The sequence below is a fragment of the Sparus aurata genome, chromosome 17 (genome assembly GCF_900880675.1).
Source record: "Sparus aurata chromosome 17, fSpaAur1.1, whole genome shotgun sequence".
In the NCBI taxonomy this organism is placed as follows: Eukaryota; Metazoa; Chordata; class Actinopteri; order Spariformes; family Sparidae; genus Sparus; species Sparus aurata.
Genome location: NC_044203.1, coordinates 17,179,248 through 17,205,716, shown reverse-complemented (window position 1 = coordinate 17,205,716; position 26,469 = coordinate 17,179,248). Strand labels below are relative to the sequence as shown.

Here is a 26,469-nt window from a genome sequence, read left to right as displayed (position 1 = left end):
GCTAACGGTGGCTGTTGGATCCTGATGTCTTATTCGGGATTCTGCCCACAGTTTACTTGAAAACACACTACTTATCAGCTGCTGCTCTGAGACCAAACATCACTACATTTAATCAAAACAGTGTAAACACAATCATGACCAACAGAGGAAATCATCTTTAATGATTTTCTCTGTCACACACACACAAACACTTCTGTAAGCTAGAATAACACAGACATATTGACCTATTTGTAGACAGGCACTGAGGTATCCTAAAATGTAAAGCGAGACAATCAGGGCAGCGAGGGAACATAAAACTATTTCCACTGTCTTCATACAGAACATCGATAGTACACAGAGTAGCAGCCTAACACATGTTGCACATTGATATTTATTGTACCGTGATCCACATTGACAAGGTGGTGATGAGAGGAGCAGTGCAATGCAGCTGGATGCATTAAGGAAAGTAACCATTTTCAATAATCGGCATTCAACGGTGTGAAAGATAATGTGGCGTGAGGAAGTGAGAGATAAATACATCCTACTATACTGCAGCTTCTCCTACACTAACTTTAAAATAAATCCCAGGGATCAATATTTTAAATACAGGAGACCCTTTGTGCTATAGAAAAAGCTACAGCACAGAGAAGTGTGTAGCAGGCAGGCACAGTGAAGAGACATGGAAAAGGGAAAGAAGACGAAAAGAGGAGTGGATTGGAAGGAGATTGAAGAGGGACAGTCCAGAGTTACTTACACTGGTGCAGCACAGAGTCTCCATGGAGCAAAGGCGGAGAGAGGAGGAAGAAGAGAGGAAGAGAAGATTGAAGAGGAAGAAAGACAACACACAGTAAAGCCTAGTGAAGACAAACATGAAGGAGAGAGCTGAGACAGTTTATGTGAAACAGGAGAAAGTAGAGGAATATAAGATGGAAAGAGGGGTAAGACGCCAGAGAGACAGACAGTACAAGAGACAGAAGAACATGCAGCTTCCTGCTGACTGCAGCCTGCATTTACTGTACATCACAGGTCACACAAAACCTTTTTATAAACCCATGCTGCCTTTCTGCAAAAGAGGGAAAAAAGGAACAATTCCTCATCTCATGAAATGTTCACAAATGTAAGCTCAAACTTACACAAAAAGTTCAGTTTGCTGAACATTAAGACAGATCTTTATATAAATACCAACGTGAATCCTCAAGGTCCATTGCTCCCATTAAAGGATCAAATTCAGCCGGTTGTAATTGTTTACATCTGTCTAATACAACCACATGTAACTTGGTGTTGAGAAAGAATGAACAGGTTGTTTTTGTAATTAACCAATTTCAATTTAAATCCCACCAAGACATAAGACACCTAGATCAAGAATCATAAACTAAAACCACTCTTCAAATCCACACTTTTTGGTTGCAGCTTCTTTTAGACGGCTTGTGTTGATTATTTATAAATAAGTCATGGATAGACCCAAACCTACCATGCATGTCTCTAGATCCTCTAGCCTCTCAGCCTCCAGTATCTCGGTTGACGCCCTTTTGGGAATCTTCTCCTCTGGGACATCCAGATCCACAGACTCCTGCTGCACTAGGGGGCGACCTCGCCGCACCAGATGATCTGCCTATTAGGACGAGAGTGGAGGAAAGAAGGGAGTCAGAGAAGGGGAGCATGTAAAAAGATTCAAACTAGATTAACATGCTTATTCTACCAAAAGTGAAAGGACTGAAAAACGAAAAGGTTAAATGAAAGTTGATTTAGCTGATTTAAAGGGCTCAACTTAACAACCATTGTGAATGAATGAATGAATGAGCCAGTTAAGAGCTCTGTTGGATTGAATCTTACCAGAGTAAGTTGGGAAGTGGAAAGAGACTCCAAAATCTCATCAACGATGCGATCAGACAGGAAGGACGCCAGACTCAGCTTCACCTCACTGACACACAGAGGAAAAGACCCTGACGGTCAGGTGACAGAGAAGACTGAGGCAGGTCGCAGAAAGATCTCACTGAACTGTTTTTTAAATGTCTACAGGCACATAAACATGATAATATTCAACCCACAAACACACACAGACCTCATCTTGTTGATGATATCCACCCCAGACTGCTCCAGGAGGGTTTTGGTCACAAAGCTTTTGGGTACGACCATCTTGGAAGAGCTGGCTTTCATTAGCTCTAGACGAAGGTTACTCTTCTTCATCACATGGGGGCAGAGAGCCTCTGCTGCATCCACCATCGACTCCAATAGAGTCTGGATGGGGTGGAGATAACTGAGATTATTCTGACTTGTTTCATTATGAAATCTAATATTTTATTTGCTTTCTACTCCACCTGTAGCTGCTGGTCCATGACAATTGTCACCTCCCCAGCCATGGACTCCAGTTTCTCCTGGATGGGTCCCACTGACGAGCTGTTCACCTCCTCTCTGGCAGCCGATCCCAGGTGGTAGAGGTTTGGGAGCAGCTGTTGTAGACAAAGGCACGAGGACACAGGATGAGTATAGTAAGCAAAGAAAGGATGTAGGAAACTACGAGACAACTGATCTCCATAAACTTTCTCATTTAAGTGCAGCACAAAGCCTCGTAATGTGTGCCCTCCTCACCGTTTTAGAGTTCCGGGCATCTTTGATGAGGCTCTCTGCCGACCTGACGTCCTCCAAGACGACGTCTGTCTCCGAGTTCCTCAGAGAGTTCAAGTGGTCCTGCACCTTCACACAAATCCTGTCAATCATCTGGAAGACAAAAACGAACATGAAGGACTTGAGTGGGCAAGAGACACTCAAATCAAATCAAGTCTATGTTATCTATCTATCTATCTATATAGCTATCTATATAGCACAATTCCCAGCAATAGGCTATCTCATGAACCTTTTTAACTGGGGCATGTTTAGACCGTACTCTTTAATTCATTTCCAGGGACCCAACATTGGCCCATGAGCAAAAATTTGGCCACAGTGGTATAAAAAAATGCCTTTTAACAGGCAGACATCTCACTCAAGGTGAGTGGACATCTTCAGAGAGGGAGAGAGAGCCAGCAGATGGCTTTTATGCAACATTTACGAATGTCCACCATCATAAAACTTGACAGAGGGAGGAGTAGATAGGAAAAGGCTGGATGTGCGTGTATGCAGGGAAAGATTTCTCTTATAACTTTTAAGTACATGGCAAAGCAAGAGCTGTTGCTGTCCAGTGCTGTTCAGTTTGCAAGACAAGTAAAGTTTTTTTGTTACCGTAAACAGGTTGTGTATTCAAATTTGTCACACAGATTGATCTCCCCTCCAATTACATGTGACCCTATGCATAAATGTTCCCGAACATTGTCTGGGATAGACTGCATGTGTGAAAGGCGCTTTTGTTTACACACCTGTTGTGTGGTTGTTGTGACGATGCCTTGCTGCAGCCGATAGGCCTGTTCCTGCAGGTATTTTCTGGTTTCATGGTTCCTGTAGAGATAACTCTCAATCTGAGGAAGGAAGCACAATACCATTGTCAAGTTTTTGTCATCAAGTGACAATGATAACGTGAACAATTAAGTTATGTTCAATATTCCTAAATTGATGGATACAACATGTTTCCTTCACAATAAAAAAAAAAAAAACAACCTATAACACTGTGACAACAACTCTCGAGGCTTAACAAACCTTTAGCAAAGCGTCCTCTGTTTTCTCCGGGCTGGCCTTCAGAGCTTGGGAGGCATCGATGATGGGGATGGGCATGAAACGAATGGTGTAGTTCCTGATGGACACACAGCCAAGGGACATTTTTCCACAGTTAGTTCACATTAGGAAAGGGACAGGCTTGTATGAAGAGTCTTTTAAAAAACATGAATAAAAGTGATGCATTTGATCAAACACATCCCGTGTAGTGTAATGCAATATGATGCACAGCTGAAGGTTTTGTAATTGTACTGTACATCGTACAGTAGTACAATAGGAGTGCAGTGGAATGCATCCACTTGTGGGCTTACTTTTACATTAATTTAACATTCAGGAAGTCCGTTTATTGAGCCATGACGTACAGAGTAATTGTAAGTCATGGTTCCGTAATTATAATGATTTATATATGTTTATATCTGGGTATGAATCAATCAGTAACACTGTCACCCCACAGGGGAAAAAAAGAAACTGTGTGTGTGTGTGTGTGTGTGTGTGTGTGTGTGTGTGTGTGTGTGTGTGTGTGTGTGCGTGCGTGTGTGCAGACAGCATTAGATATGGCCCAGCTCCTCAGCTGCTCCCACACTGGTCTATTACAGAGCAGTGAAGTGGCACCATTACAGGGGTTAGTGATGTTGAAATAGAGGTCATCACACATTATTAATATTCATAGAATGATTGAAAAGAAGGGATGATACAGTAGAATGGAAATGGATGAGGGCGTTTGGAGGCAAAGGAGAAAGTAGGAGTCAGATGTTGATGGTGGTCAACCTCAAAGATAAACTGATTCGTCTTTACTCAGATATGCCTGGCTTTACAACACACACACAGTGAAGCAGCACAGCAGGCATAACTAATGAAGATTTGACTTCTGTATGAACCCGTCTGGTTAGATCCCCTCATTGCTTCAACTGGCATATCTGCTGCAAACGACACGAACAGCCAAGTCCTTCAAGTTCCCAAAAACATCCGCCTCCATCGCCACTGCTTTAAGAGGATTCTTTTCAATTTACAACCACAGAAAAAAAAACAGTTTTCCATTTTAGTAGAAACAGAATAATAACAGGGACAGCCAGAGAGAGGAAAGTGCTGTCTTTCATGTTTAAGGAGACATTTGACAAGAGGAGCTTGTACTTAATTTTTATTAAGATAATAAATGAGTAACTACAAGAGTCACCTTTATTTATATCTTGTAATTTTTATTTTCTATCTATCTAATCAACTAATTGTTTTTTGGGGGTATTTGGTTAACTACCAAATAAAGAAAGTCTTGGTCTAACTATTAAGCTTCGAGAGACGTCCTTTATGAGTCCCTGAAATAAACAGCACGTCGCCAATCACTGAAAAGTTTTCAGACTATAACTTTTAAGGCCGGTGAATATAAGAGACTTTGTATACTCTTTATATTCACTTCAAAATGCCCACTTGCACATAATATTTAGTATATTAAAGTCTTGGAACACCTCTGAAGACTGTAATGTCAAGCATTATGAAACGTTTTCTGACAAAAAAAAAAAGAGCACAAGAGACATCAGAAAATTGCCAAAGGGAAATGAATTGCACACACACACACATGCTACTGCACTGCTGAAGAGAATAGAGAACAGGAGCAGGGAAAAAAAAAAGAAAGAAAATTGTTATTTCAATAATGCAACACAGAGACTCGGAGGGGAAATGGTGCTGCTGGGAGAGGATGATAAACAGAGAGAGAAGATGAGAGAAAGAGAGGTGAGGGGGATGTACAGATGTGTCCCAGAAGCAAATTTAGTGAGATCCACATGTCATTTCACGCTCACACACAGAATATTGAACACTAAGCTCCGCAGACTGAAGAGACGGTAGACAAAAAAATAAAATCAGCGCTTTTTGTCTCTGTTCTGCTCTCTCTTCCTTTTCCTTCCTCAGCATCTTCTCTTAAACTATCGTGTCTTTGTTGTCGTATTCACTGTGTTTGTCTCGCCCTCTCGCCTCCTTCCTCTCTCACCTTTCTCCTTCTCTTCCCGTATTAACACATCTGAGGGTTTTTCGCCCGCTCAGCACTAAGCCACGACATCTGGGCTGCAACAGCTAACCACACATCCATATGGTTCCATATGATATATCCATATCCACCAAATAAAGGGATCATCAGCATATACAGTGTTTTCCGCACATTCACTTTACTTGAGTGGGCCTCCCAGGTGTATTAGCAACCACCTAAGTATAACTAGCAACTTACTAATGTCCCTAAAAAACATACTGGTGACAAAGAAAGTCAACAGTGCAGACACGTACTTGCAGAGAGAAACAGGAAGGTGAGGCAAACCAGTGTGAGTGAATTAAAGGTGCGGTATGTAAGAATTGGCCACTAGTCCTGTCAAATTCATACTTAAAACAAATTGGGGGGGACCTTTCAGTTGAGCAACCATCGCTAATTGCTGCTAACTACAGTGGAAGTTAGCTGAGTTAGCCGTGCAGCTAATGGTCCGGACTGGCAGAAATGGGGAAGTCTCGTTGATTACCACACTGGCACAGAAGCTTTATCTTATGTCCGTCACACAATACATAGATTTCATAATGTCACAGCTGTTATTTATTCACATACTGCTGAAGATGTTAGTTAGTTTTTGAATGTTTTCAACAAAAATTCTTACATATTGCACCATTGAGGTGGATAATGAAAGCCCCACACCAAATGGACATGATCATTCTGCCCAGTCATTTACACTTATTTGCAGATGAGGCTACTTACTTCTCCAGAGCAGCTGCTACATCCTGAAGACCCTGAGGGCTGGTGTTGTTCTTATCCCAGATCACAGTCCTGCACAGAGAGGCGCGCAATGTGACAAAAGCAGAGCTGCAACTAATGAATTCAACAATCTTTTCACGAGAAAAAATAGTCACGGAAGCTTATCTAATATCTTCAGAAATTTCCCCTTAATTCTTCCCCTTTAATTCAATAAAAGCTTATAAAACAGTACTAATGTTTTATATAGATATAAGCTGCCATGGCCCAGAAAGCATTTAATACATTTGTCAATTACTTCCTTCACTGTGTACCCACAAATGTATATGTGAATGACAACAGGGTAACATTAAGTTGTTGTAACATGAAATGTCTTCTGAGGACTGTAAATTAATAATCTCTAAAAGCATATACAGTTGAAAATTAGCCTGCTGGCTAACACTGCCACATTTACAGAAATGTTGATTAATGTGCACTGTCCTTTAAATTAAAAAAAAAATGAAATATGTGCATAAATACATTTTACTGCTTTATAAAAAAAAAAAATGAAATGTTTACACAAAGTATTGCTTATAAATGCTAAATATGGGGCTTTAGAGTTTAAAATGTTTAAAGTGTTCCTATTTAATTTCGTCTGTCTTCCACTTTATTTGGTTTTATCTAATGTCATGTGACTGTTTTCTATTCACGGCTGTTTCAAACTGACAATCACGTGAGGTAGCCTCTGACCCCTGAACATACTAAACTAACCTGAGTTTGGAGTTGATCTGCAGCGCCTTGGCTAGCATCTTGGCTCCCATGTCCCCCATGGCGTTCCCGCTGATGTCTAATCTGGAGAGCGAGGAGTTGCTGCCGATTGCGTTCAGCACGATGGTGAGATCGCTCTTAAGTCTGGAGTCTGCTAGAGACAAAGAGGTGAGGGGCTGTGGAGAGGAGAGAAGAGGAGAAAAGGTGTTGAGAGAGGGTTTATATCAAGAGATCAAAGGGTAAAATACAGACTTATAGGAAAGCAGGACACTCTTTGGTTTATCTGCCACCTGCAGATGTTCAAAAGAATCCTAATTGATGAGCTGCCCTCCCCATTATGTGTTTATTCAGCTTTGGCATCACCAGCAAGCATTTAAAATGTGCTTTCTTGGCCCGTGTTGTAAATCACTGCCAAGTGTAACAAAAGCCATCGTAATTTATGTCATTCAGAGCATTATTATGCTTTCAGACAGTGCCAGCTTGTTTTCCCAAGTGTCCTTAAATGTATTCACTGTCCGTGGATGCTTATTTTCGCTGTGATTTCTATTTATTCAGCTTAATGCTGACTTTGTTTGTTTCCATCACCCACCCAGTGATCTTTGGCAGTTCCTTTGAGAAAGTGTGAGCAGGCAGTCGGACACGACTGTCAGAGCTCACAGCAAGTTTGAAACCATTACAAAAGTCTCTGGAGCTTTTTGAAATCACTTCAAACAATAACAGTAAATGTTCTTATAACATTCGAGAGATTTTAGGGCAAATGACTGCTTAGAATTTTAGGTTTTGATTAGTCTTTGATTTTAAAATGGCCTGTCCTTGCAAATATAGCAGTGATGATTAAATTCTATGCTCCTGCAGCAGCCGCTGACTCTAAAGAGCAATCCTCAATTAAACATTTATCCAATGATCAAGCGGACTTGAAAGAGACTTCTCTCAAATGTCAACGGTATTATCATTCAAACCTCCACAGGGCCAAATGAAAAATTCAGCAAAGGATCAAGTGGATTTCTCTGAGATGTGAGAATGATACAAAGGTTTACAAGTGTCCAACAGCGCCCGTCTGTTCAGCAGAGTTAAGCTGCTCTATGATGCATGGCATTTACACAGCTGGAGACTCCTGAGGGCCGTCTTCACAAAAACATGCAAAGGCAAAGAGTAGCTGCTAACAGGTTGATGTCAGGTTTAATTTTAGGCCCTGTGTCTTGTCTGTTTTTGGTCTAAGAATACTCACAAAACATTTCAGGGCTAAAAGAACAGTAGGTCTGAAGTCCTAATGAAGTTAGTTCAGAGGAGCCGTGGTAAAAAGACCTACTTGTTATCTCAACTCACCAACAAATACAAAAAGTAGAAGAACACTGATGATAGATGATAGTTTGCACAACTTTCCACTACTCTGAGACTGGAAAAATAAAGTTTACAGCCCTGAAATATTAGTTATCAGCGCCAGATTTGTAAAATGTTCCTTTCTGAATTCTTTTTTTTCCTCAACCCCCAAAACAACACCTTTAATTTTTTACTTGTCACTTAATTATAAACTTCTACAGTGGAGTAGAAGTAAAAGTACAGCACAAGGATCTCTGAACTCTACTTCAGTACTACTTTTCATCCATATTGATCATTGCATTCAATCCATGAACTGTAGCACACACAGGGAAGTCGACTATACACGTTCAGTACACGCATCAACTAGAAGTCACAACAAAACAACGGCTTCCTTTAGCATCTCCAACAGGGAAAAATCTACATATGACTCAACCTCCACATGGATTAACACAGTGCTGGCAGTAACACATGCTCAAATAGTACACACAGATGAAAAACCATACAGCAATAAGTAACTCTTTGCCATAAAAAAAAACTAAGCAATGGTGATAAATGAGGGGTGAGTTATGAGGCTAAACATATTTTCCTCTCTAATGAATCTTTTGTCTTTGAGCTGATAAAGTGAAGTGATCAGTGTGGAAAGGAACAGCATCAGCATGGTTATACAGGCAGAAAATTACCTTTTTATGTCTTGTCTTAGGATGGAGAGAGTATTATTTATTGGCTGCATGTGATCCTCTGGAGCTCGGAGCAGACGTTAAACATGCAAATTCTAATAGGTACAAGTTTATGGACCAGTAGCTGAGGTAGCTTATTCTTTCTCCAGCTATGTAAAGTAGAAACAAGATCACTAACACTGAGTTTTCACATGGTTTCTAACAGATAAATGAGAATAAAAACCTGGATTAAAAATTCTACATATATCCAGTGCACCAACAGCATCTGGTTGTATTGTATCAGTAAATGTAGAAGACGAAAAGTCTACAGTTATATTATCTGTATATTGTGCCGGCAAAAGTAATGTCAAGTCCTGCTCCTCACTATGATGATTTTCTGCAGCGGCAGCAGCTCAGACTCTCAGCCATTATTAATCACTAAAATGAAGAAATGATTGCATCCTCGTCATGTTTAATAAAACCAAGAAAATGAGAAATTGTAACCCAAGACACGCAACTAAAACTGACCTTATACCAGAGACAAATTAATCTGTTAAATGCACTTCCATTGAATGATGAATGGTGTTTAATATTCTGATGAACTCATTTATCTTGCAGTGCTCTGCAATATACCATCCCGTCTTTCCACTACATCTGTGATAGCTTGGGCGAGGGGAAGATGGAGCTTTTGATGATTACTTTTTCTCAAACACTAAAGAATTGTTATTATTATTACTGGTCACCAGGAGAAATTGGGGTTGTGTGATTTAGGTTGTTACTGATTCTTACTTCCATCTCCAAAGCATGAAATTAACAAATGTAGCCTGATCATAACTATCAAGGTACTTCAGGCTTCACATACGTGAATATGTAGTTTTTTTTTGTTTTTTTTTGTTTTTCACTGGGTACACAGTGGCCTTTTATGTCTTTTTTATTGATAGTACAGCTGAAGAGGGTGACAGGAAACACGGAGAGAGAGAGGGGAAGTGACATGCAGCAAAGGGACCCAGGCCAGGAGTTGAACCCAGGTCCGCTGCAGAGCCTCAACACATGGGACGCCCATGTCTGTGCATCAAGTATGAAACTACAGCCCGCAGCTCATTAGCTTAGCATAAAACAAAACTGGTTTCAAGTCATCAAGTAAAGCTAAGCTCACGTGCTGCTCGATTTAACTGCACAGATGTGAGAGAAACGCTGATATTTTCATCCAACTATTACAAACTATTCCTTTTAATGAAGCAGACGTGCACCGCCTCACCAATGAGACACAGTTTACACTTTGTGTATCTGTTTATATTCTGGCAGCGATCAGGTACCTGAGGACTAAACTGCCTGGACTCAGGCCAGGACACAGAAACACAGCAGGTAGTCATGCTGCCTGGAGCTGTGACACAATCTGAGAGAGGCAGAGCAGGAAAAATGCTGCAGAATAACATTTGAAACTCGTTATCTCTACAGGCCTTCACTTATCTGTGTTTGCACGTCAACTCTGGCTGGGACCCAGGAGACTGGTTACACACTTTTCTCCCTAACACATGCGCGCACAAACACATGCGCACGCGCACACACACACGCACACACACACACACACACACACACACACACACACACACACACACACACACACACACACACACACACATAAAAGTGCACACTTTCTTCCCTGCTTCAAACAAATCTATGGACCCCAGGTCCTTTTACCAACAAGACCTTCTCTTTCAGCTGTCCTCTCTATGCTACAAAACCTTAATTTTCTGCCACCTTCTCTTCTACTATTTTTTTTTTACTATCCACCCCGACTGAACATCCTTTGACCTCTGACCTTGAACCTCTTACTATGGACCCATCCATTAAGTTTCTCTCTCCTTTCCCTCTCTCTTCTCTCCCGCCTGCAGAGCCAGATAACCAGCTCATACACATAATCTGACACACACACACACACACACACACACACACACACACACACACACACACACACACACACACACACACACACACAAGCATCAAGAGCCCAATCCAACACAAAGCAGCTTGATTGGACCATCAATCTAGCACATCCACCTCTGTGGGACACGACAAAAAGGGCAGGCAGCAGGCACTGGGGCAAAATGTGTTACAGCTCCCATGATGGAGAAAGAGATAAAATGAGTGAGATTGATTGTGGGACAGGAAGTCAGCGTTATGCGGGAGAAAATCCTTTTATTTCACCGCAGGTTTTCAGAGCAGTTGAAATAAATGATAGCTTACTCAGCATCTTGTAAAATCTAAATAATTCCCCCTACTGATAGAAAGAGGGAGAGAAAATCTATTGGATAGAGGAAGTGTAGAGGCTAAGCTACCAACTCTGGGTAACTTCTCAGCTTTCAACAGAGATGATGATGATCAGCAAGCAGTATTCATCAGGCAATAAAAAGTTACGATGCCGGTCAGTCTACTATCATTTCAAAACTGATTAAATGATGTCCAGATTACATTCTACGATCATTCTACGAGCTTTATGCACCCGAGTAAAACAGCATGAATGTTTTACTACAGCTCTTATAAACCACATAGTGTCCATTGAATCTGATACTTTATCGATCGCTCTGGGGTCACTATATCCACACCAGCCTCCAGCGGAGAGGTCAAAGGTCAGTTGCAGAGCAGCTGGTGGAGATTCAGTGATTTGCTGTCCCTCACAAAAGCCAGACAGACAGAGAGGGAAATGAAAAACTCACCGACTCCTCCTCTTGAATCATATGGACCAGGCTGTCCAACACTGGGGCAAGGTTTCTGTGTCAGGAAGAAGAAAGACAGGATGATTGCACTGAGAACATTCTTCAGAAACTACCTTGTACAGGTTAAGACTATAGAAATATAAGGTGTACAGATTATTCTGTGCAATTTCATCTTGGATACAGAACTTTGTGTATCTGTTGTCACTATATCCATCAACCTGTGTAGTGGACAACAAAGACTTCAGTGCAATGTGTTATTTTAACGATCAAACCAGGTCAGTGGTCTTTTTGATGTGAGTTTATGTTTTGGCCTGGTAAACTGAATCCAGCAGCAGGGTTTTGTCGTCCACGATGGACCGAACTACGTCCCAGGAAGCCACAGATAAACCAAACCCAGGCCTGACCACTAATGTTTTCCCTCTCAGACCCAAACTGTTCACACGAGCTGTCCACCCTCCACAAACTGCACTGAATTCTTACTTGGACTTGATGTTGTTGAAGTTCTTGCCCAGAGAGAGGTGCCTGATGGATCGGTTCTTGGCTAACCACACCAGCAGAGTGGAGAGGTCTGCATCCAGGCCTGGGTGTAGAGAAAAAAAGATAAAGACGATAGTAAAGAGGCAAATCTGAGGAATCATGATGAAGTAAGTGTTTAAAAGTTCCATAAATATTTGGTACATTATGCATAGAAGCTGTGATCTCACCGTTGTCAGAGATGTCTAAGCTGGAGATGTTTGGGATCTCAGCGATACAACCTTCAAGGATCTGAGAACCTCCAGACCGCAACTGGAAAGACAAGATGGCAAGTTTTACACACACAGACACACACACACGCATACACGCACACACAGTAAATAAAATGCAGAGTGTAGCTGGTTCATTTAATAACACTGCAGGTAACTCGCTTGTAACACCTGGGTGTCTAAACCACACAGTTTTCTGCTTTTTCAAGACCTTTTCAAGATGTTTTGAGATATTTGGATAATTATTGAAGCATTGGAGGCAAGTGTGGTCTCGTTCAGAGGTAGATTTTATGTAAGTATGAATCAATGTGAATTAAAATCTTCAGTGGTCGGTTAAAAAGTTTCCCGCAGAAGAGCTCGACTCATTTTGAAGAAATGAATTAAAAGACTGATAAATTTACCTACGGACACCTTAAACACTTGGTATATGCGTCCTGTTAACTGCCTGCTGCACTACTGCTAGAAAAAGACAGCTTGTGGAGGATCCTGCTCTAACACAGATAAACATAAATGCCATGGTGTTCCCAAAACAGGCTGGCAAATGTTTGTATAAATGTACTTATATGAGATTTAAGCTCTATATTAATCCTATTAACCTGTGAAAACAACAAAGCAAGCTGCATAAGAATCTGAGGTGAAACATGCATTCAGCCTCTAAGCACAGACGACTAATAAGGGAGACATGCAAAACAGAGGAGCTTCTGGCTTCAACACACAGTAATGGAAATACCAATTATTTATAATACCAGCACAGATCATTCACTGCAACTGCAGTGAGATGTTGCTGAAGTTTGTTTTGCACATGTCGATGGAAAAATGGATGCAGAGAAGAAGAATAGGATTGGAATAGGAGCAGAAAATTACAATATCGGCCGAAACAGACGTGCAAATAAAACGAGGAGGAGCAGGATGTTAATTATTAAGGTGGGAGCACATTGGTACTTACACAATGGCCAAGCTTACAGAAGCATTAGGGGAGAGAACAGCATGTCAGAGCCACGCCAACAATTACCAGCAACAAAACACACAGATGCTTAATGATCATTCAAAGCACACACACTCATCCAGTGACACACACGCTCGCACAAACACTCTCGACAGAAGTCATGTGCACAGGCCTTATTCTGCATGCCGTCAGCCCACTCACAGAGCAGTTTTGGGCTGCCTCCTCCAAACGCTTCATTAAGACTTCAAAAAGGGACGGAACGCATCATTTCCCCCTGCAGCTCCAGTTTGGGAAGATTTCTATGTGAACGTGGAATTGGATTTCCTGTGTAATTTGTATTCATGTGTTATCTTTAGCAATCCCATTGAATCTGCAGCAAGCTGTCTTTTTCTGTGCGAGCAGGGGAGGAGATGAAGGCGAGGAGGCTGCTGTGTGTGTCTGTGTGTGTGTGTGTGTTTGTGTATGTGTGTATGTGTGTGCGTGTGTGAGAGAGAGTTGTGCAGAAACAATTAGAGATGGAAACTAAACCCAGCCCCCGCCTCCACCCCCTTACCCCTCTGTACATCTCTCCCCCTCCGCCCCTACCTGCTGTCTGCCAAGTATTCCATTATACAGCCTCTTAACAGTATCACTGGTCTGTCAAATGGTTTTGGAGTGGATCCTAAAAAGCTGATTGCATTGGACCAGAATTTTCTTCAAACTATTAAAAACATGCACCAAAGCTGAGCTAACAGGTGGAGCCAGATATATCGATATTGTCGTGTATTCTCTCTTGTATGTGCCAATATGAAACCTCATCTTTTAAAGAGATTATAATGCAGACAAAGGTGCTTGGGGTAATTTATAATGATTACATTCCCAGTGACATTTATTGTTTCAGTCCACTGATGTCATTTTAGACGACAGACTTTTATTGTTAAATTGTAAAAAATCCTGCCTCTGTTACATATCTCTGTCACAAGTGTTTGATGGCCACATTTGAGGAATCACTGCAAAAAACAAATGTGTGTATTGCATACATTTTTCACTACCCAATATTGATATCAGCATTGACCCAAAAATCGAGTATCAGTCTAGCTTTACATACAAGGGCGTTTACACAGACGCTGCCAGTAATAGAAACCGTGAGAATAAATGGATCAAATCAAGAAAACAAACACCCTGAAAGCCACTGATCATTGCATTTTGATTAATCATGATAGCTTTCATGAAATTGTGCAACATGATACTCAAACTGAGCTAGTGACCTGCAATGTTATCAGCATCACTGAGCTGCCATTCAGTGTACTGTAGGTACAGCTGTTTGCTACAGCTCTCATGAATGTTAAGAAGCTCCAACTCGACAGTTGTGATATTAACATTTGATTTTCAGGTTCAAGATTCCAGCTGGTATGCATCGCTTGAAAGAAATCACTGCAACTGAGCATTCATGAAGATTGCACCTGGCCACCACGTCTGTCCCCAAGACCTGGGAATCCTTAAATATGTTTTGTTACCTACAACCTTGACTTAGGCTTAACATAGCGTTTTACCTGCACTTTTAGATATTTGCACAACAAGCACGTTGCATGCTTATTGGCTCATTAATGCAGATGAGATTAACTTTTTAGGTATTCTGGTCTCGAAAGACAAGTCATTTTTTGATACTCGACAGAATCGAGACAATTCGGTCGGTGCCATAAAAATTCCGTACCCAGATCTCTCTGTCCCCTATTTGCTACAATAAATATATGTCCACACAAACCAGCTGAAGTGCAGCCGTGTGGGAATGCTCCAATATGAAACCACTACTAATTTCAGAAAGTGTAAGAGATATCTTAACTTTGAATAAACAGATTCAAGAGAAAACAATGACAGCGGCATGGGTCTCTGTTGGTCTTACCTCACAGCAGCTGAGGTCGAGAGAGACGTCCTTCACATTGATGTTACTTGCCAGGCCGAGCAGGAGAGCTCTAAACCAAGGATATAATATAGGGTTAAGAAACAATAACAGCTTAAAATCAAAGACACCAAGAAGTTAAAGTTTTAAAGGTGGTGAGAGATATTATTCATCATGTAACTAAAGATGTTTTCCTACATCTGGACAGCAACATTTAAAGGCCAGCGCTACAATACTTCATTATAGTGGCGTTTTCTCACACATTTTACCAAAACATTACGGCTTCAGCGCTTTGGATATTTCCCTCAACCACAATGTGATTTCAATAATATTTAAATATATTTCTTAGCCCTGGTTCCTGGTTTTCTCTACTTAAGATTGAATGTATATATCTTTTGCCAACATCGATACCCAAACAAATACCAATCATAATACCACTTTTGTCAGAAAATATTAAACTGCAAGTGCCCAGTTAGTGTCCTTTAAGACAGCTTCTCGCTGATATAGGCTGCCAAGACAAGTGACATCTTACTGAAGGTGATAAAACAATATGAGAGACATAGAATGTGAGGCAGAAGGAGCTGCTCCTCAGACACATTAAAAGTGAATGAATCCTTCTCTCACTTGAGGGCCTCTGGCGGCAGCTTGGTTCCTGACACGTTGACGGAGCTGAGAGACATGGCGCTGCTGAAGAAGTGCTTGAATGACGGAGGCACCTCTTTGCCTTTCCTGCAAGAGAGAGGAGATGAAATGAAATAATGCAGAAATCATACACTAACACCTTAAAATACAACATGTCACCAACTTTTTATATTGCTAAACCTCTTTTGATCCAATGCCACATGAGGCTCTGTGATGTTGTTCCTCGACCTGAGATTCAGGTCAACATTAAGCTTTTATTACTCTTGCCATGTCCTAAAAGGCTGTGACCCAATTTGGGTTTCATCAACTGTCAAGTAAGCTCTACAAAACAAAGGATTGAGGGGAGGATTTTCACAAAGAAGAATCAGTCAAACTCTCAGGTGTAACCCTTAACCACTACTCATCTTCCCACTCTACCCCCTCCGCCCTGCTGCTGATGAAGTCCTCAACTCCCTAGGGACACACTGGAAAGAGAGATAATGATGGGAAGAAAACTCCTCCCACCACCCATCTGTTACTCTCGCTCACACACACACACACACACAGACACCCACACACACCCACACACACACAGATTCAACCACACCGGAGCGTGCATCTTTACAAACCCGTGTGGACACACTCCTGTCATACACATTTTTATCTAGTCTGTAATGGCACTTAATCACCAGCAGGTGTCATACACCGACATACATTTTTGGCTGTAAGGAAACTTCTTAACAAGTCATTTCAGGTCAAAAAGAACATTTAATATATTACGCATATTAGGATGGGGAGGAGGATCACAGAAAGCCTTGGTGTTGGTTCAATTCCAGCAATCACATGATGAATAAAAATGTCCAGGAGATCCCAGACCTGTTTCATATCTGAGAAGGTTTGGGATGTAACTCGATGTCCATAATGCGTTTGAGCCATCATTTTACAGTCAGGTGGCGGTTATGTATAATTATGGACCTCATCTCAACTGTGATTCTCTAAGTTTTTAGCAGTGGTGCAGACTAATCTGCAGGTGAAAAACATAAATTTGATATACTTGGGTCTAAAAGTAGCTTTAAAAAGACATGCTGCTGCACTTTTTACAAAAAATGTAATTATAGAGAGTTAGAGGTAAAGAAATAACTCTGCATGAAACATGCATTTCACTGGGGTGAACGGCACTGTCGAGTCTAAAAACTCCTCTTTAAAAGACACCCTTATCATCACAGCCTTACTTGTGTATACATTTAACCTATTTTTACTGTATTTTCTGTAATTTTTGGGTCTTATGCCACTCAGAGTCTCACTTTTTTATTACTGCAACTGTCCGCCTCCAAATAAAGCAAATGTACTCAATCAACCAACTTCTCAGGATACCAGCTACAACAATTAATTAATGTCCTTTTCCCAATGTTAAGGTGACTGTTAGTAAAGTCAGAATGAGGTCTTACCTGTGAGGGAAGACACTTTTTGAGACGTTGAGAACGGAGAGGTGTTGGACAGAGCCTCGCAGAAGAGCCGAGCAAACCTGTTAAACACACAGAACATAACACCGTCACCGTAACATCTGAGCTGTTTCTATAGAAAAGTGTGAAAATAATCAGTGAGCTTCAAGCATAAAACAAAGTGCCTCCGAGCCATTTTGTTTATGTCTGCGGCAGACAGAGACACAGGGGAGAAGAAATCTTGATGTGTGTTTTGAGAAGTGTATACATTCATTATTATCTGGTTGTATGTGAGAGACACACAATATGATTTAAGAGCTAATCAATATGTTCAGTGACAGACTGACAGCTGGCTACATCTCAGGCTAATCAATAAGCCGTATTTTGCTCTCAGCCCACATCAATACATCACATACAGTATTCACACCGCTTGGAGAGCAGCAGCAGCAACACAGATTGAGTGGGTGTATTAAATTAAATTACATGGCCTTTAACACAGATATTAATGGCTAACACTTCTTCTTACAATGTAGGATAATGAGGACAATGAACTGTGAGTATGCTGAGTCTTTGTTTGTCTGAAAGTCATGTATTTCTTTGCCCAATAACCTTTAAATCAGGCCCTTTTCTGCTCTGAAAACCAGACTGGATATCATCTCAGTGTGCGTCCTGTCTCACCTGGTCCAATGAGCAGTCGGTGTTGGAGAGGTCAAGGGTGGCCAGGCTGTTGGGTTGACCCAGGAAGTGGTAGAAATGCTAAATGTAAAGCGAAGAATAACACATTTGTTAACACAGCGATGTGATTGCTCCTCTGGAGGATATGTGTGTTGGTGTCTATAGTGACAAATACTTCTAATGTAGAACAATGTAAGTTTGACTCTTATGTGGCTTTCGTGAACTTCAATAAGGAAGTTTTTTCATATCTATTCTTTTTTTTTTTAACCGTTGAGCATTTATGTTCCCCTTCCTGTTCTCGTTCATTATTTTCGATCATTTCTCATTGCCCACATCCAACCTGCTATCATTCACATATTTCATACATCATTTTTTCCATCCAATCAGATGGGATTTCTATTTACAACAGTGGTGTTACACTCAGAAACTTTGGGGGGCGCCAAATTGCACAAAGTGACAATTTGTACATAACGCTGCTTTAATCTGTCAATTGTTTTCTTGATTAATCAATTAGTTAATTATGTCAGAAGATGGTGAAAAATGCCAAATACCAAAGCCCAAGATGGGGCACAGAACACTGTGATGGATGGGATAGTGTTTGTTAGACTAGACTCTGATGTATCTGTGCTCTGAGCAGATGTCAAATATCCCAACTCGATGTTCTCCTAACAGAGAGACATGCTAACTGATTTATAACGGCCCCCACACAACTGCAGCACTGAGCTGTTTCGATCAATTTAGTGTTACTGATACAAGCTCTAAGATGGATTAGAAACTGTGTGTTTGTGTGTGCGTACCTGCATGTCGTCTCCTCGGAGGACATTCCCTGAGAGGTCCAGATGGACCAGGCTGCTGGGGATGGACGGGTTGGCACTCAGTGACTGGCAAAGGCTGTTCACCCCTAACACACACACACACACACACACACACACACACACACACACACACACACACACACACACACACACACACACACACACAGTCAGCATTATCACAACCCTCAAATCTCCACTTGATGTTTTGACAGTGTATTGAAGGAAATAGCAGGGGAAATGAGCAGCGGGTGAAGACAGGAAAGAACAGGATCAGAATGTAGAGTGAATGCATGGAAAGTGAAAAGAGGATTCTTTCTCATGGTTGTGTAAATGTAATGCTACAGTATGCCCTTCATCAGTGTCACGCTATGTTGAGGATTCTCCTTTTTTATATTTAATGAGAAAATATACCAAAATAAATTGATTAAGAGCACTATCGAACATCTAGCATCGTAAACAACCACATCAAATGCAATCGTTTAGGACGTATTCGAGAGACAGATGTTTGTGTATGCAAGTCTTTGCATGCATGGATTTCTTCTCCACAGTGTCTGCGTCATATTGACATACTGAGCGGGCGAACCACTGACCCGTGTCACATCTATCACGTGGCTGACACACTGAACCAGCACTTTTATCAAGTCCTGACTCTGTCTGTCAGTAAACCATGCGTAACTGTCAAGTGACTGATTTGACAGAGCTCGAGAGGAGACTATGTGAAAACAGTCTGATTCACGGAATGAATGAAGATGATCAAGACAGAATAATTAAAGGAAGTTTAACCATATTCGAGTTACCTTCAACAACTGGAATGAAAAATCTAAAGATCAAATATTCATCAAATAAAATCAGGGCTAAAAATATTTATATAAAAAGATGTCCTCAATCCTCTATGTTGCCCTGAGTGTCGGGGGCTTTTGGGGTTTGGATTATGGATTGGGCCTTTAGCTAGATGGGCAGGGCTCAGTTTAAGCAGTGCAGCACTCTCACTCACCCTACACTGCGAAATATGATAGCTCTTTATTGATTGCCTGAGAGGAGAGCTTGTTTACAGACGGTCTCTGAAGACTGTAGCTGGTGCTGAAGAGTTTACTTTGGGTGAGAACGAAGGAGAAATTTTACCTGCAAGTGATCGCCGACAGCGGCCACATTTAATCCACAAATTATAACCAGAACGACTTCAATGCGCCTCTGTTGTTCCGCAAAAAGCCTCGGCATGATCAGCCTCTACATTTCATTTCATTAAAGGACAATACTGCGGAAAGATTTTTCAATCAAGTCAAGAGGTTACGGCTCCACTGACTGCATGTTGAGCAGCATTTATGTAAATAGAAACATGCACACTGTTTACAGATTGCCTCTGAACACTCGCACATCTTTTTCTTGGCCTCCCTCTCTCACTCACAGTGTTTATAGTTCAATAATTAAGTCTCATCAGCCTCTCAGCGGTAGTTGTGATCACATTGATGAAAGCTGTGAACTGCACCTCATACTCAAACAGGAAAGCCAACTAATCATAGTGCAATATTTATGTTATCTTTTTGAATTTGAATCACTCCAACCTACCTCCATTTTTCAAAACTGCAAATGTTTTTTTACACATCATCAGACGGTGTTTACAAAAGACAGAGTGAGGCAGCGCATACCTTTGGGCGATAGTGAGGTTTTGGAGAAGTTTAAATGCTTGAGCCCCATCCGAAGTTTGGCAAACTGAGCACCCAGGGAGGAGATACCTGCAGCGAGATAGTCAGTGAGTCAGTGTATTCCTTTTTCCTTTTACTTTCATGATGCTGCTTGTTTCATGCAATGTGGCTGCCAATGGACTGTCACATTTTAAAGAGCGACACTGAAAGCAGTGATTTAGGTTTGAGCTCTGTTGCCACGGGTAAAACGTTTTTTAAACAGGTTTGGGAAAATAGCATTTTGTTGCTAAAACATACATACTTCTAACAAAATCTTAATGTACAGATTTGAATAGATAAGGAACAAGCTACAGAATGATGTAAATACATATGATAATAATAAAATGCCAAATTGTAAAAAAAAAATAAAGCACGGTTTATTTAAATGAGAACAAATTCATCAGATGATTGTGGTACATTTTACATGAGATGGAATAATCCCCAGAAATCTGTTGCATGTTTACATGAGACATGCCTGAATATTTGGTGGAATGTATCTTTAATTCATGTGTCCTGAATAGACCGAGAGGCCTTAGGATGGAGGCGATGAAATATTAAACTTGTTGAACTCACTGTCCTGTACCAAGTGAGCCTAAACTGTCAATATTACTACACTCTGTACCTGTAACAGGCTGTGGTACATATACAGTCTAACACAATGAAGAGACGGCAGGAGAAACCTTCCTGCCGTCTAACTATTGAATGTTTAATGTATTTAATATTACACTATGGTAGGAGAGTTACCTTTCACAGCTGATGTAGAACAGAGCTGTTTGGAACAGCGGAGAGCAGAACAGAGCAGACATGAATACATTAGACCAGATTAAAGCAGATAGCGTACCTCGGTCCTCCAGTGGGTTGTTGGCAAGATTAATGGTGATGAGTCCTGAGCTGGGGTTATGGGCCAGGGCAGCAGCAAGCTTCTGGGCAAAATCACTGGAGAGTAAGAAGGAGTGTACCCATTATGACCAATGTACTCTACCGTATGCTATCAATAGCATCTATCATAAATAAATGCCATGCAACAAATACACAGCAGAAGAGAGGTGAGTGTGCCATTTTCAAAGAAGATATTTTGACATTTCACAGCACGAAATGCACTGATGTGAATACTAATGTTAATGATCATCATTTCAGGGTCCTGCTGTCGTGCACGCTGGCTTACTGTCAAACGGTCGTGGCTAACTGGGACACCGGAATAAAAAGGAGCCAACGTTAATGCTGCTTTTTCCTTATATATTTCAATAAAATCAACTTCACGTTGATTTCAATGTTGGAATTTTTCCATATCAACTTTGGATGCAGGCACATCTTGCTTTGATCAAATGTATTGTTCTAATAAAAATATGTCTAGAGATATTTTAACAAAACAGACTAAAACAAGAATCTGTCGCAAGTGTAGTTTGATATCTTATCTTAAAATCTTGTGACTGCATTTTTGTTAGAACTGCAGCAGGTCAAAATCTTATCAGGTATTATGCTATGAGACATAATCACAAAAATTACACATTTTAGTGACATATTTCGAGCAAGAAACACCTTACATTCAAATTTTCTTTAACTTATTTTTAAAGTCGCTCCAATGAAGTTATTGGACTTATGATAGACACTGATGCACACAGATTGAGATACACTTCTTAAATATAAAGGTTGTGTCTTTCATCGGACCAATCCTATTTTGGAAACCTTAAAATTCTCTCTAACTCCACACCAAGGGTTTGTAACACAGGCTTTCTGCAAAAAATGTCTTGTCTCCAAGTTCAAGCAAAGAGAGTGAGTCATTTTCTCACACAGGAAAAGTGTCCGCCACAGCCACAGAAAACACAACCTAACTGTTTTCACAGGCTGAGTCGTCATTGACCTTGACACATTAAATTGCTGGAGGGGTTTGCACATTCTCACGTTTTGAGCCCTGCGTTGTCCAGAACCAACTCCTCCAGTCGACTAGAGCGGGACACGACCCGGAGGATCTGTTCACACACATCTGCAGACTGAAAACGCACACAAACACACACACATCAGCAAAAATACATTTAATTTTGCAGTCATTTAAAAAAGACAGAAAAAGATATATAAATGTATTAGTTTTTGTGGTGGTTATCTATAAATCAGTAGATACTAAGGTGAAAAAGAAATATAGTGACTGTGAGAATGTTATGATTCTCCCACTCACAGTATCACAAGTAGATCTTTGCTCACTGATCAGCTCATTAAGAGCATAAAAATATACTAATTAACTGCACTAGCTTCAAGGCTCAACATGCGTTTTATCTAGAACACCAAAGCTTGGACTGAAACACTCAAGGTCACAGGATTAACACAGAAACGTACTTTTGGGACTTCCTGCAAGTGTTCCTGTGCAATACGCGTTGAAATTGCTCGGGAAAGCTGTTCATTTATGCTAATTAAAGCTGCACTGCAGCACGTTGTGAATTCTGCCTCTTTTGCTTGAAGACCATTTATGCGTGACAGGGAGGATCTAGGGACTGCAGACTTTTAGACACTTTAGAGGGAGAGAAGTTGCCTTGCTTCTGTGGCCTTGCCACCACAGGAGACGGTCGAGGGACGAAAAGCACTCATATTTAGACCAAATTAAAAATTCAACAGTTGGACGTCAGCGCCCTACCTAGATGTTCACTGACCCAGTTCACCATGTGCTGTGTCATTTTCTAACATGGAAACAAACACACATCCCGTTTACTTACTACAGTTATTAGAATTTGTCTACACTAATTATCTGTACTGGTTCATAACACGAACATTCTCCATCACAAAAAAACAAACTCAGACCATTGTTTTGCTGTTATTCTTGGTAATTGACATTCCTGTTTTTTTCCCTCACCCTGCAACCTCAGTGTGGATAACACACTGGCGACATTGTCCCGCACTGTTATCTACAGTGAGGGGGAGAGAACGAGAGGAGGGATAATGGCGAGAGAGAGAAAGAAAGAAAGAAAGAAAGAAAGAAAGAAAGAAAGAGACTGTTGTTCACATGTTTACTCTGTGAAACTCTGAGTATTACAGATGAGGAAGAATAATGATGGAGGGCAGCGAGGGATGACACATAATACAGCAAAGGGAGATATGAGGGTAGTGAGGGATGAAATGGAGAAAAAGAAGGAAGAGGGGAGAGCAGAGTGGGTCAGGGCGCAGCAGAGAGAGAGAGGCGAAGCGCACAAAGAAGCCTGTATTTTCTCCTTTTTTTTTTTTTTATAAGTGTCACAATAAAACTGTCGGGGACGGCGCAGAGAAACTGTCAGCATGTGCGCTGCTGCACCATTTGCCATTCATTAAATAAGAGCCTCGTCATGCTGCGCTGTCCTGACCCCGCGTCCGGCTGAAATATCACACACTTTCACACATGTAAAACACATGCGTGCTGTGCGATCATGAGGTGATCAGAAGTCCTCTTATCACTGCTGTCCTCTCCTCCTCTCTCATTTTTCGGCTCAGCATCATGATTAGAGCAGAAGACAAACAGCCTGAACTGAGGATGAGCAGCTTAATCCCTCGCTGTGAAAGCCGACTGTGTGTGTGTGCGTTTTTGAGCATGTGTGTGTGTTATATTATCCAGTCCACTGCACTGAGAGATTTCTTATCTGTCTGACTGAGACGGTTAGACTCTGATTTAAGCCTGGGGGCTTGTTTTTCCTCTCATTCACTTTTTCTTTTTCTTTTTTTCTTCCTGCTTTATGATTCACAGATATTTAGTTTAGATATGCCTAATGCGTCTGTACACAGTTGCGCAGATACAATAGTTCAGACCGATGGGCAGCGCTGCCCTTTGGTTGAACTTTTTCGTGTCAATAGCTTTGGCAGGAACATCAGCTGATGTACCGCTGGAAAGACTAGTTTCCCATGCTGGAAATGTCTAGTTCCTTTTACTTTTCTTTCAATTTGATCTCTCCTTCCTGATAACTTCTGACTCATTTCCTCGTTCAGCTGGCATCGCTCCCTTACACTCTTTCCAATGACCTCCCCACTGGACTTTATCTTTCTGTTTCACTGGTCTTTTTGCTGACATCACTCTCCTTTTCACCCTCTTCTTTCAAAGTTGTTATTCTTTCCACCTGCCTGGGACCAAAAACAACGCAAAGTCACACTCCAGAGCATTTCCTTGTCTCTCCATTATCACCATATAAACATGCACACTAGGAAAAAATGTGAAAATCAGACTGCCATTTCCTTAAAAACACTCAAAGAGTTTCCTCTGCATTGCACTGAAAAGCCTCTTTTCACGACAAACATGACACAGCCACTGCGCTAACACACTGTAAAATGTATTTGAATAAGAAAAGTTCTGAACACAAAAGCCTGAGGGTCCATTATAATACACACTAATCTGGCACAGAAAGGACACACGTTAGCCACAAGGTGCACATGTTCTGCGTGAGTATCAGAGCCTACATTTGCACAAGGCATGTTGACGGACAGTGTTCTAAAATTCAATACAAAAAGAATTGTCTGTGACGGAGGCATGAGATAATTGTTTGGACTGAGGAAGCTGCGTGTGGTAATTGGTGAGACTGAGCGAAGCCTCGAGACGGAGAGTTGGTAATGGAGTGCTGCAGGGGGGCAACAGCCTGAGACATTGAGCCCCTTTGTCTCGTCAGGATTAGGAGTCTTATCACACGAGAACATTGGACTGATCCTCAGTCAACAGACAGGAGGGGAAGATGGAGGAAACAAAGGGGTGGGGGGGAATTCTGTAAAGGCAGATAGATGCAGCTAAAGTGAGGCAAAGGTAGTGAGAGACATGTTCTGCAGTAAATACAGAAAGGGGATGTACTGTATGTAAATATATTGTATAGGAAGAGACAGAAATAACAGGGACATGATGAAGATTAGCAAAAGAAAAAAGGAAATTTGTCAGCCCCTTTGAAATATGTAGGCACTTTGTGACAAAATCCATCATATAACAAAGTTTCATCAAAAGCAGACAAACAACTATGGTCTAACACAGTAATACAACTAATTTTAACTCAGTTCAGAAAGAAAATGCAAAGACTGAAATGCAACCAAATCTGTACCAGAGATAGAATAAGACACCAGAAAGAAGATGCAAAGACAATAATGTACTATCTATGAAGAAATTGATTTGACATAAGGTCAAAGGTCAGGATAATATCAATAGTTTATTCAATTTGGAAGTTATTTTGAGGTTTTCTCAAAATTTTCTCCACATTGCTGCAGTGAAATCTGAAATGTAACCAAATGTGTATCAGAGATAGAATAAGACACAAGGAAGAAGATGGAATGATAATGAAGAACTAACCTATGAAGGAACTGGTTTGGTGAAAGGTCAAAGAATAGGTCAGAATAAAATGAGATATTTTGACTTGGTTTTGAGTCAAAAGTCAAAATTCAAGAAATCCAAGTACAATATTTCCAGATTTCATGCATGAGAGGAGATGATATTTAGAGTTACTGACCAGAACAACTATTAACAACCAACAAAAACATTAAATCAAATAAAAGTTCACCCCTATAAAGCCCCCTAAAAAACATGAAAAACAAACACAGCTGTCTCCCGAAAGAGTTAAGATAGTGTTTTATTGTGAAATTTCAACAAACAGCCACAGTGGGAATAATTGGGTTTAATACCATTAAGGAGAACCTCAGAGTAAACAGAAGATCTGTCGATTACATTTTATCCCAATTCAAGTTAGCTCGGTGCTTAACCGGAAGTTAGCCAACTGGATCGGAGGAAGTCTCCGGTGCACATGCTCAATGGCAACCCAGCTGGACAGCCACCGCCACAATTGAAGTCTGATTCTGTGGGAAACACTTGCTGTGTCTCAATTCAGGGTCTGTATCCTGCGGAGGCAGCATTTGAAGGCCATTTATGCCACAAACGCGGCGTGAAGGCTGTCCCAATTCAAA

At 41.0% G+C, this 26,469-nt stretch overlaps 1 protein-coding gene across 6 annotated transcripts in view; it reads right to left on the bottom strand.

The window, feature by feature from the left end:
• The window catches only part of LOC115567597 (F-actin-uncapping protein LRRC16A), a 75,908-nt gene that overhangs the window by 10,778 nt on the left and 38,661 nt on the right, over positions 1 to 26,469 (bottom strand). For 3 of the 6 annotated variants that reach the window (XM_030394329.1, XM_030394335.1, XM_030394330.1), the window contains 22 exons: positions 22,489 to 22,577; positions 21,428 to 21,522; positions 20,551 to 20,637; positions 18,887 to 18,990; positions 18,093 to 18,170; positions 17,421 to 17,497; positions 15,976 to 16,080; positions 15,355 to 15,424; positions 13,473 to 13,484; positions 12,488 to 12,569; positions 12,264 to 12,363; positions 11,784 to 11,838; positions 7,094 to 7,266; positions 6,350 to 6,418; positions 3,607 to 3,700; positions 3,330 to 3,428; positions 2,569 to 2,697; positions 2,298 to 2,429; positions 2,042 to 2,217; positions 1,813 to 1,900; positions 1,451 to 1,591; positions 734 to 751 (listed from right to left, as the gene is read on the bottom strand). In XM_030394329.1, the coding sequence (XP_030250189.1) occupies positions 734 to 751; positions 1,451 to 1,591; positions 1,813 to 1,900; positions 2,042 to 2,217; positions 2,298 to 2,429; positions 2,569 to 2,697; positions 3,330 to 3,428; positions 3,607 to 3,700; positions 6,350 to 6,418; positions 7,094 to 7,266; positions 11,784 to 11,838; positions 12,264 to 12,363; positions 12,488 to 12,569; positions 13,473 to 13,484; positions 15,355 to 15,424; positions 15,976 to 16,080; positions 17,421 to 17,497; positions 18,093 to 18,170; positions 18,887 to 18,990; positions 20,551 to 20,637; positions 21,428 to 21,522; positions 22,489 to 22,577 (2,073 nt within the window). The remainder of the gene's footprint in view (positions 1 to 733; positions 752 to 1,450; positions 1,592 to 1,812; positions 1,901 to 2,041; positions 2,218 to 2,297; positions 2,430 to 2,568; positions 2,698 to 3,329; positions 3,429 to 3,606; positions 3,701 to 6,349; positions 6,419 to 7,093; positions 7,267 to 11,783; positions 11,839 to 12,263; positions 12,364 to 12,487; positions 12,570 to 13,472; positions 13,485 to 15,354; positions 15,425 to 15,975; positions 16,081 to 17,420; positions 17,498 to 18,092; positions 18,171 to 18,886; positions 18,991 to 20,550; positions 20,638 to 21,427; positions 21,523 to 22,488; positions 22,578 to 26,469) is intronic. The other 3 variants (XM_030394333.1, XM_030394331.1, XM_030394334.1) reach the window with 3 other exon arrangements.